At 44.5% G+C, this 12187-nt stretch overlaps 1 protein-coding gene across 1 annotated transcript in view; it reads left to right on the top strand.

The window, feature by feature from the left end:
• The first annotated feature begins 112 nt into the window (after positions 1 to 112).
• Positions 113 to 12187, top strand: part of LOC146177518 (AP-5 complex subunit mu-1-like) — a 49652-nt gene continuing 37577 nt past the window's right edge. Inside the window, exons 1-5 of the mRNA XM_084580491.1 lie at positions 113 to 463; positions 1305 to 1413; positions 5152 to 5253; positions 8952 to 9022; positions 10167 to 10245. Coding sequence (XP_084436617.1) covers positions 396 to 463; positions 1305 to 1413; positions 5152 to 5253; positions 8952 to 9022; positions 10167 to 10245 — 429 coding nt within the window. The 5' untranslated portion in view covers positions 113 to 395. The remainder of the gene's footprint in view (positions 464 to 1304; positions 1414 to 5151; positions 5254 to 8951; positions 9023 to 10166; positions 10246 to 12187) is intronic.

Raw genomic sequence — 12187 nt, 5'->3', positions numbered from 1 at the left:
ATCCCAAACTTTGCTACCATCACTGCATGTATTATGCTTAAAACGCTTCAGTAATTTTAATAGAAATAATTGAGTCATAGTTTTACATTTTGTCATAGACTCTTTTGAGACTATTCATGGTATTCATCCATTGGCCTTGACTCATCTCTCTATACTGTCTGTCACGTGCTTGTATTTACAAATTGGTTATGTGTTAACAGCTGAGCGGGCTGTGTCTTGCATGCGAACTTTATGCGCGAACTCTTCAGTCCTTAATGCTGCAACGGAAATTTGAACCACTCATTGGCGTCCTTCGCCTTACATTGTCTACATGTTCTTGAGGAATATCTGTGTCGTTCCGTAGAAGGATTCGAACTGCTGCTCCGTGCTGGGCGTTCTTTCGGAACAGTGCCAAGATGAGCATGCGAGCGCTGTGTATCATCAGCATACCGCACAAGGATGCTGCTACGACCGTTTACTACAGGTGATACCAGCGTTACTAGTGTACACTCCGCTTCATTTAAGGGCGCGGTCTGAATGCTGGATTTCACGGTTTTCCTGAACGGATCGAGTTCAATCTCCGTTCCTTCGTGAGAAGGGCGCTTAAAAGTTACTCACTGTATCGTAAACATCGCTGGTATTTCATCCTTTCTTATCCCTTCCTCTTGTGGTTACAAGACTTGCCTGAAAATCTGATGAAGGTTTTTTTGAGCCAGCATTTGCATTACTGAAGTTGCTAATTATTACAGAAGTAAATGCCAAAGTCAGTGGCACCGGGTTTCTTTGAAGCTTTGTGCCACCTGCTGCAGTTTAGTTCAGCTGATCTTAAGAAGGGGACAACAAGTGCATTGCTGTCGCCTCTTCACCCGAAAAATTGCTACGGCAGCAAAAACGCTGGGAGATCAACAGTTGCAGGATTCTCGGAAAATCAGAAATAAATTAAGAGTCATGTAGCATTTGTCCTTCCCCTTGTGCACTTGTTTGTGTAAGTCAGAAAACGCACAGGGTGGTTTGGTCCCAACCTTGGAACAAGCATATGTACAGTGTTCTGCAACTCTATTGGAACCAGTTCCAATAAAGTTGCAGAACACTGTATTTTAGGAGGGAGGTGAAGATACATTTGTGGCTTTTTATTTTGTCAATGGTATTTACCGTTGCGATGCGCTTAAACATTTTAAGGAAGTCTACAGGGTCTTTAGATTCTTCTGTGCGAAGCCATATCACATTGGTACAGGAAGAGCAGTGGCTGTGGGCTGTCACCTGTGCATTGGGACTGGGAATGGTTTAGAACTGGTGTCCCTTCAAAATGCAATACTCTTATACAGGCGCTTCCCCACGTGTGAAAAGCGGGCACAGCGCTTGGCGGGATACGTGCCACTACCACCTCACAAGGCCTTGGCTGCTGCCTTGGCGAGCTGCCTGGATGACACCAACGTGAGCGGACACCATTATGATTATCTGCAGGTCAAGTAAAGGCTCATGATGGAAAATAGCGCGAAAAAGTACACGAAGGACGGAAGGAAGACACGAGCGCTTGTCCGTGTCTTCCTTCCGTCCTTCGTGTACTTTTTCGCGCTATTTTCCATCATGAACGTTAACCAACTTGCCCAACTTTCGGCATTACTCAAGTAAAGGCTCCTGGAGGCCTTGAAGTGTTTACACTAGAGGAGTGCACGGGCCGAAAGTTTGAGCCCGAGCCCTGCCCGGCCCGACTCTGATAGGGACTGAGCCCGGCCCGGCCCAACCTGGCGCCTAAATTTAAGGCCCGGCCTGTCATGCTATAATTGCAGTTGAAGCGATGAAAAAGGGAATAATTTCAGGATGATAGGTTTGTCCAAGACTTTAAAATGTTGAGTTCTCACGTTTGAAATGACAAATTTGCTGAATATATGGGGCACAGGGCGTGCATATAATTAACGTATTGGGAAAAAAGTTATCCATTGAATTAGGGCATCTGCGACTCTCTTGGGTAATGAACCCGGTAGCACTAAAGTTTGAGTGCTACAACTTGTGGCTGTCTATAGGAAAGCACGTTTTCGGCACCTGTTTCCTTCTCCAAATTTGCGCTAGCTCAAAACCTAAACAAGGGGTTGATTTTGTGGCCAAGTACTCGGCGAGCTCACCTGACTGATCGTGTGCCTTTCATGTGAAATTTTCACAAGAGAAACAAGAGGAAGACTCTTGCACGGCAGATGCTTTAAGCTATGTCCCGCTTCAAACAAGGCCATGCCAAAAAAGGATAAGTGACAATAGAGATGTACGATAGGCAACAGAGTGGCGCGAATTTTGGAACGGATGTCTAAACATCAGAGCTGGTGTTACCACCAAAGCGGAGATGCGAAGCTCGAAATTAAATAGCCACAAGTGGTCCCTCTGCTCGATCACTGACGGCTACCAAAAATTCGTTCACTGCGAGCAGGACTCGACACCGGCAAAAAACTCTGAAGTCCTTGCATGGGAACGACGGGGAAAAATTCTGTGCATTTTAAACACTTATCACACTACGGTCGTATTCGCGCTTTCACAAATGTTGCATGTGTTCGTGATCGGGATGTTCAGCCCGGCCCGCCCGAGACAAATATATGTTAGCTCGGACCCGGCCCAAGCTCGAGTGAAAGGGCTTTTGAGCGGCCCGAGCCCGGCTCACGGGTCGGACCGGGTACAGGCCTTCGGACCAGCCCGAGCCTTTGCACAGCTCTAGTTTACACTAGCATGTAGAGCACAGCATGAGGAAAAGATAGATGGACGATGCAAATGCTAACTTATTAATACTTATTGTACCTTTCTGATAATTTTTTTTTAACACTTGAGCAGCCATGATTGCAATGCCAGTCTCATACATGCATGCATGCTATAACCCTGCCCTGTTGCCTGAAAGGTTGATAATGCATTTTCTAAACCTCGAGCTACAGGAAAGTCGTGTTCATGGGGAGAAGTGAATGAAATAATGCTGGATGTTGTCCTGCATTTGTGCTACGTTTTTTTGTTTTTTTGCACAAGAATAATAGTCTGCAAAAGGTGCAGTGCTAAAAGTTTTTTTGTTGCTTCCAGAATGTCAAAGAAATCTGTCAGAAGAACCATGTGACGAGATGTGACGACTTGCTTGTACGCTGTCATACATATGTAGGATCCCTGTTTTGCGCTGAAAACTTTCTGCCTTGTGAATGGGCAAGATCTCAGTGAGCATCTGAGAGAGCACAATTAGTGATTTTTTTTAGTTGTGGCTTTTCTCAGTTATGACAAGGCCAGAAAATGCTTAGTGTGCGCGCTGCGTTAGCTTATTAAACACTGCTCTCTTTTTGACTACTAGCTTTTGAAAACTATATGGGTGAAGTGTGCCTTCTGATGTTATCCTCAGTTCTTGAAGGGACACGTTGGGGTTTTTTCGAACATTTTAAGTTCTTGTTGTCATCACATTCTTTAAAATCCCCCTCTTCAGTACAAAAAAGTTTTTCAGGAAATTGCCAGTCTATTCTGTGCGATGCCTAGATTATTTCACTACAGGAATGCATGCACATTGTCCCGTGTTCTGTTGGCATAAACAAAATACAGATTGTGAGGAAACTTAGTTTTAATCGCGCGTGTGCTCCTGTGACAGCAAGACAGCAAGGTGATAACAAAGTAACACACATAGTTCATGTTGGTTGCATCGACATGTTGGGCAAAGTTGTATTCAATTCAAGATATGTTCTCTGTAGTGGATTGGGGGTGGGTTATTAACAATAATATGTCTCGTAGCATCCTAGTAACATAGGTGGCAGTTGACGAGTGGTATATTTAAAAAGAAAAGTGGTTGTTCAAGCATGAGGACTTGATTAGCTAAGTATAGGCTACGTTTTGGACTTGTGGCACCATCTGGTGTCATTAACGCGATTCGAACAAATTGCAGTGCTCATTGGCTGTGCCAGAGGATGCCACTGATCCAATAGGTAGCCGTTAATGGCAATTGATGGTGCCGGGCTGGAAGGTTTCCTAGACTAACGGTCTTGTAATTTAGCAGTGTTGTTATTGGATGCGGTAAATTAAAAAGACTGTTTTCAGTTAAATACTTATTCATCTGACATTAAAAGTACTACTCACTACAACAGTATGTTCCGAAATCCTCTAATTAACCGTGCACTTCGGATGTTCATCTGCCTCAAAAACAGCATTGATACGAAAAATACATGAAATGAAAAGAGAGAAAAAAAAATGACAAAGCATTTACAACACAAAGCAGTGAAAGTTAAGTAAAAAAAAAAATTGCTATACAGTATTTCTTACTGAATATGTATCTAGAATGAAACAGCACAGGCGAACCGTAAACGCTCAGTCGCATTGCACAAATGACCGAATGAACTGTTTAATTTTTCGAAGACAGGTGAGTGACGTATTGATTTCAACTTTATTGCAGAGCAAATATAGACACTCTTGAATCCAATTGCATTACGCGCTCAAGGTTGCTCGTAGAAATCTTCCTGATTGATACCGCAGATTGGGAATTCTTAAAATTTATTTGTGCTGCTACAAGACATTGCAGTACTGTGAAATTTGTTACAAGTGACCAGAAAACTTTAGAGAATGTACCATGAAAATTTTACTAGAATCCCGGGAGACTGAAAAAACGACAAGAGTTGCCCTTAAGGGGACCCTGAAATGATTTTGATGGTTACATTGTAATACAGTGGTTTTTGCGAGCATTTGAGTCAAATTTATAAGCTCTGCATGAGCTCTGTAATTTACAAAATTTGATAAAACTACTGTTTGCAACAGATTTACACTCTTTGGCACCCCTGCCCCTCTGACATACAGAGGGAATTTAGGCAAACCGTCTCAGTGGGCGTGCCCAGGTGATGCTGTCTAGATGAAGAATGGCAGAGTGCAGTGACAACCTGATTTCTTTTTATTTTGTACATTGGAATGTGTCGAGGAAGAGAGAAGGGAGCATCATTTCTTATTGCCTACCTTAAAACTTTGGGATGTGATGGCAAGTGCTGGCATGCCAGTCGTTTTTGTGCTCTATTCGACCAATTTCGTTCTGTACTACCAATAATGCTGTGAAATCGATGAAAAACTACAAACAAGCTCTGGATGGGTCCAGTTAGAAATCTGGGAGCTATAAGGAACTGTGCAGCATTGTTCTAAGTGCTATACTGTTGAATGCCATGCGCTGTTCCCTGTGTTCTTTTGCAGCTGCAGTCTTGGCGGGAGCGCGTGGACCGTCCTCTGCAGCTCCCTGCTCTCGAGCTGTCCACTTCCCAGGGTGCACTGTGGCCTTTTGTGTTTGTAGAGAAGGTCAGTACAATGCTTGGCTCCTAATCACTATCATTAGCCTAGCTACCTGCTATCTACAAACTTCCTAATCTCATCTGCTCATCCCACTGCGCAACGTCTGCTGCTACGCTTGCCTTCTCTAGGCTTCTTGGCATGTCAGATGAATGTTCATAGGAAGTTCGGTCGAGGAGCTTAATTCAGAACATGGCACATGCAGTAAAACCTAGTTGTTGATACGTCTTTTAAAAAATGTGGGAACAAAACATATTTTCCAGGAGAAGGTATGATTTGAAGTGAATAATTTTGAAAAACTTAACTTTTGAATGAGGCACAAAGGCGTTTAGAATTGAAACTTTCACTGCATAAAAGTCTAGATGAGCATGTTTAGACATCACATGTGCACAGCTCTTTTTCTAGCTCCTACTGAATTCAGTCTGTATTTGGGTTGTCTAAAGTGAGGAAGAGATCTAGTAAAAAATTTGATTCATAGAAGGTAGTGACGAGCTGGGACTGCTTTCTTGGTTGTTTTCGAATGCTTCTCCCCCGTACACCAGTGGCATGTGAAAAAACCGTTGAGGTGGCTTACAGTCGCTGCATTTTTGCTCATGCTGCGTCCCCCGGGCAATGTTTATGTTGGCTTGTTGATTTTTTTTTTTTAATCTGCACCCCTGTGCACCTAGGCACCCCAGAAAAGCAACTAAGGCGGGTGAGTGCCACAGAGCAGTTTTCCATTTCTTGAGCACATTTGAGCACGGGGTCCAGTTGATCGCAAAACGTATTATACGACGACCTCATTTTGTCGAAATTTCAGTTGTAGTTACCGGGAAACCATGTTAGCCGGGAACATATTAACAAATAGAAAAATAGTGAAACTCTGTGGGAGACTTTCTACTGCCCACTATTTCGAGCGTATGAAATGGGAAATCATATGAACCAGGAGAGAGAGAGAGAAAACTTTATTTCAAAAAGAAAAAGATAAAAAAAAAAGGGGGGGGGCAGTGAGTGGAGTCTTCATTTCAAGACCCCAGTGGCCTGGGCTGCCGCTCTTGCATGAGTTACCAGCCTACGCTGGGTCTCTAGATCAGAGCATTGCAGAGTGGCCTCCCACTGCGCCTCCGTATGGTGCATGCTTATGTGTGGAGGTTTGGGGCCTGTGCACCCCCATGTGACATGGTAGGCGGTGCGCTGGTCATTGCACCAAGGGCATATGTCTGTGTAGTGTTATGTTGTATTGATGTAGGTTGGGGTAAGTGTTGGTTTGAAGCTGTCTCCATTCACGCATTTCTTGTGCATTTAGACCCTTGTGTGGAGGGGGATAAATCCTACGTTGTTCCCGTAGGTACTTGAGTCGCGCGCTGTAAGTCGCTGGGACAGGAATGCTGGTTGTGAGATCGGGATTAGTGGCCGCTTGGTTTGTGTGACCTCGAGCTAGCCTATCCGCGACCTCATTACCTTCCAATCCAGAGTGCCCCGGAACCCAAGTGATCTGATGTTTGAGCTGCGAGGTTGTAGCCAATGGGTTAGTTGTGAAGCGAGATAATTTTTTAGGTATTCTGCCTGCAAGGAGGAGCCGACACGCCGCTTGTGAGTCGGTGATTATGTGCAGCTCTCGATTGGTCGCGTCTCCGTAGGTAATGGCCAGTACGATCGCCGCCACTTCCGCTTCTGTGATAGTAGAGTGCTGGATGGACATGCTGGAGACTTCTGTGTATGAAGAGCCCACCACCACGGCTGCTGCTGCATTCGGTGTATGCTCGTATAGAGCGGCATTTACATAGACAGTTTTCGGACTGCGTTCCACTGCACGTTTAAGATAATTCACTCGGGCGTGTCTTCTGCCTTCGTTGTGGACTGGAGACATGTTCTTTGGGAGCGGGGACACATATACTCTTGCCCGGTACGGAACAGGAATGTTAGTCGTTGACTGTATAGCTTGTACGTCCGAAGGATAGCCAACGCGCTCGAGAATGAGCCGGCCAGTCTCAGTTGACAGAAGGCGTTCCCTTTGGGACAGGAGGACAGCCTCTTGAATTTCTTCAAATGTGTTGTGCAGTCCAAGAGCTTCCAATTCGACGTTCGAGGTGTATGGTGGGAGGCCTAACGCGTTCCTGTAAGCTGCACGTATCATTGCGTTTACTTTGTTGAGATCTCTTCGGAGCAGGGTGAGGTAAGGCAGTCCATAGGAGAGGCGACTGATGACCAGCGCCTGCACCAGACGGATCGTGTCTTCTTCCCGCATGCCTTTTCTGTTTCTTGCCACCCGGTGGATCATTTTAGAGATCTGCTGTGTTGTGTTCTTGAGGAGGTGGAGCACGTGGTCTACTTTTCTATCGCTTTGGAGCCAGAGACCCAGGATTCGTATGAGTGGCACTTCCCGGATTGGAACCCCATGCAGGAGGATGCTAAGATTACCTGGTGATGTATAGTGGTACCCACGTATACAGATGACTTCAGATTTATCTGGGGAGCATTGGAGCCCGCATCGAAAGGCCTCTGTTTCCATGCAGGTTGCGGCTGCTTGAAGTGTTTCTTCTTTCTGGCCTAGAGAGCCGGTGGTTGTCCAGATCGTAATGTCATCAGCATACAGGGTGTATCCAATGTTCGGAACCTGTTGCAGAGCCCTTGCGATTCTAATCATGGCGATGTTGAAGAGGAGCGGGGAGATGACCGATCCCTGTGGCGTGCCCTTGTTTGGCATGTCGTGAAGATCCGATCTGATGTCACCCATTCCTATCCATCCCACAGCGCCCATTTCTGCTTACCAAAAGTGGCCCACTTGGCACTCTCATCGCAGCGGGAGGCCTCAACCCAGAAGGCCTCCCGTACACCCATTGAAAGTTTGAGAATAGGTTGAGGACGTTTCGACCCCAATGCCTCTAATCATTCACTTTACCAGGTGTGACTGCTCTCCCATCGAGCGCCAGCTATCCTGAGGGAAACTTCGAAGGGAACCAGCTACTAGATGAACCAGGAACGTATCAACAAGGTTCTACCATATATATGCGGCTGAGTTTTCCTGCTTGTGTGGGCATTTCACAGAAAACATCAGTGCCAGACTTGAGCATAATGCTTGCAGCAGTCATGCTCTCAAGAATATAAAGCTGCACAGTGTAGAGAGCAATGTGTTATTTTGATGCCCCATTTTTGCCATGGTGCCAGCATGCGTGGTGCTGCATACATGATCCACCAAGGCAGCATGTTCATTGGGTCCCGATGGGCCGTCCGCATATATGTTCTTAGCAGGTGGTCCATCTTTGCACGGCATGTTTGTGATATGCAGCAACAATATGCCAAAGCTCTATATCATTACCTGCAAAGTCATTTTAGCTATTGTTTTTATATGATAGATTAGAACAGACCTAATGCCAGATTACGTACGGCCCTCAGTACGAAACTAGTATCAGAACACTCATAATGCCTCGCTCCTGTTATTACGCTTGTTCGAAAGGATGACCAATAAGAGTGAAGAAATGTGAGTGTTTCGAAACTGGTTGGTGTATTGAGAGCAGGTCGTTATCTGGTGCCTTGTATGCTCAACCGTCTTTTCGGTGGCACTTCTGATAAGACAACTTTTCATGGCTCCTGCAGGTTGTGTGACAAAGGCAACTACATTGTGGTCTTAGCATTTTGCTCTTAGGTAACTGTATGGGGGACGGAATATTCAGCTGTAGTGCTGCTGTTCTTCCTGACCACAAAAAAAAACTAATTCATTGCTGCAGGAAGGCCTGTATTTTGGCTGCCTTCCGCTGGTCTCGGTGCCACCTGGGGAGCGACCAGAGTTATTATCACTGTAAGTAGTACTGTGGATGCTCATTGATTCACATTTCGAGCGGGAGGGAGGGTACACAAACAAATTTTATATCGAAACCCTCTCCTGTTTCTTTTTTTTTTTCGCACAGCCAATTAATAAATTGAAATTGAAAAACAGAGACCATGTATTTAAGTTGTTTCCAGTAGATTGCGTGGTAGCAAAGATTCATGCACGGCACACTCCTTTCTTGAAGTGACACTGAGCAGGACTCCGCACAGTATGTCAGTAAAAATAAAAATTAATTTTACGAGTTTTTCTATTTATGTTCATGATTTTCTGGCAGCAAAATAAGGTATTTATATGTGAGCAAATATCTGATGAAATTTCACTAAATCCTTTTGTTGTCACTCAGTTGAAATTCTTGATGCCTGCAGAAAGAAAGGGGCTCTGTACTCACAGTTTTTAAGAAAATGTGATTTTCAGGGTTTTGTCGTCTCGAAGTGGAATATGAACTCCGAGTAATGCTGTTGTAAGGATGCAGCATTAATTTGGGCTGCCTGCATCTCTTCAACATTTTCTGACAGTGCGCAGCAGTCAAGCACCTTTTGCATTTCTTGTCAATCAAAATGTGTCTGCAGCAGTCGAGATCGAAACTGGGTCCTCCGGTTTAAAAGCGAGGCCCTCTAAACCACTGGGCCAATTTAGCTGCAAAGTGGCTTAGTGTTTAGGGGAATCGGCATACCTGTTAAAGCATAGCTATGATTTCACTGCTGAATTTGCGTTTTTTTGCCTGACACTAGCCAAGCCTAATATGAAATGTGTGCTTCCCAGCATTTCCATGTTGCATGAAACGAGCATTCATAAAGAAACTTGTGCCACCCTGGTTCACGCATTTCTTTTCGGCACTTGTGACGACCAACTTTGGGAGCAGGCTACCTGACTACTAGACAGCAACTCCAGTGACCAACTTAAGAAAGGAGGTTGGACCCGCTGCTGCTCTGGTTCTCTAGAGAGCACAGTGACATGATAAATATGCATCATGTTATCGTCTGCAGTGCAGCTTGCAATTCCGAGTGCCAAGTGTTTTTTTATGATCCTCAGTGGAAGTTCTGTGGATGCTTTTAGGTTCTGGCCTCTTCGACTTGTACACACCCAGTCGTGTTCCCACCTTCTTCCCTTGCAGGCCTGAGGTGACCACTGCGTTAATGGCTGTCGAGGCGGTCATTGAAGTCCTTGGGAATAGCATCCCTAACCTGACTGCAGTGAGTGCTCAACTTCTGCACCAAGTAATGGCCTGCTGTAGAGTGCAGGAAGTGTTCATGGCTGACTATTGAGCGAACTGCCAGACATGGAATTGTGTAATGTTTAGACTCTGATGAAGTGAAAGGGTTCCTCAACCCTTTACTTTCTAGTCTCATGAATGTGTGTTGTACCATTTTATGCATCAGGTACCCTTTGCTAGTGCATGGAGGTCTGCGGTAAAGTTTGACGTCGACTTGTTCCTAGTAATGGTTGCTTTTTGGTTAGAATGTTTCACATCATTTTGAGCAGGCTATGTGACAAGGATGGAAGCACGAATGGATGACTTCCAGGCAACATCCCTTAATAAATTACCCTTTCTTTGAAACAGTGCAGAGAAAATAGGTTGGCATTTTTTCAATAACAAGTGTTGGTCACTGCCTCTTGGGCTCCAAGTTGGTTTCGGATCTCTGAGCTGGCTCTTCACGCAACTTAATCTGGCGACACAAATTGGATGAAACACTTACTGTCAATGACAGATGACATGCTGCTTTCTCAAACCTTAGGCTTGCTACTAGGTTTTTGATGTCGGCTTTGTAGTGTGAGCACATTAGCCAGCATAATGTGAACGTCGTAATTCTATTAACATTTTTTAAATTTGGCTTTAAATTAATAAACAGCTTTAGTTTATGTAAAGCTTGAATGATAAGGCTTTTACTGCTGATTGTACCAATGTTTCTCTTTATTGTTTTAATTCAATTTAAAAATAGAATGTTTGTCTTCCTTCCACACAAGCTATACTTGTGACTTCAAGACTGAAAAGTGCTTTGTGATCACTGTCTGGGAAAGTGAGGGCAGTTTGATGTTGCCTCAGAGATGTTTGCAGATAAAGAATTGTCACCACCAACAATAGTTCAATACGTGCCAATTTCAGTTTGTCCTCAGCATCTGAGGAGAAACAGCAAGCACCATCACACCAAGGACCGTATAAGGATGCGATGAATGCGTGCTTATTTTTGTATCGTATAAAGCTACTCAAATGCTTCACCGTAACAGTACAACACTTGCTTGGTAGCAGTCATGAGATCTGAGTGTATAACCAAGGTATTGCTGTATTTAGGAAATATGTGCTAGTGCAGTGGGGGGACCGTAGTCCTTCCAGAGAGGATTGAGGACAAGCGTGGTGCGGGAAGGTTGTCTTGAACATGCAAGAAGGGGTTCCAGATTGGGGAAGTTGTGGTTCGGGAGTTGTTGAGGACTACCTACCTCAGTCAGCTGAAGTTTGCGTATAATATGGCTATGAAGGGACGCATGATTATCGGGAGGAGCAAAGTGCACTGGTAGGATTTTTATAGTAAGAGTGAGATACTAGTACTGTAAAAAAAAAAAATGACCATGTTTAAGTATGGTGAGAGAAAATTTAGGGGTAATCAGTGTGATCGGTGCTCAAGAGAATGCACTAGCATATGAACTCCAATTTAAGTTCTTTGTGTTTGTGTTTATAAACAGAGCTCATTCACATCAACAGCAATATAAGTTCTTTTGTTATCCTGTAGTAATGGTTGAAATCTCCTGCCGTTTTATTTGACTTGCTCACATTTGTCATATGGCGCATCTTGTGTCTTTTTGTTCCAAATGCCCACATGCTCTTGGTCGTGAAAAAACCGGCCATGCATTTGAACTTGGACTCATATGTACAAGTGTGTGCGTGCTCTTGCATTTTGACCGTCATGCACTGTTGAAAGTTTATGCGGATGATGACAACCAGAGCACAGCACAAGAGGCTGACAGTGTAACATAAGGCAAGAGAAAGGCTGAGATGGTGGTCAAGGGGTCTAAAGCATTTGCAAAACGAAGCTGATCTGTTCGTGTTACTACGAGTTTGAATCTCGCTCTCGGCCATAATTAGTGCAACTTCTTTTTCTCCCGGATTGTTGAAGATTTCTGAGAATGGCAGGTAATTTT

Source organism: Amblyomma maculatum, chromosome 10 (genome assembly GCF_055883805.1).
Source record: "Amblyomma maculatum isolate TAMU_Amacu chromosome 10, ASM5588380v1, whole genome shotgun sequence".
NCBI lineage: Eukaryota > Metazoa > Arthropoda > Arachnida > Ixodida > Ixodidae > Amblyomma > Amblyomma maculatum.
This window is presented reverse-complemented; position numbering and strand designations above follow the sequence as displayed.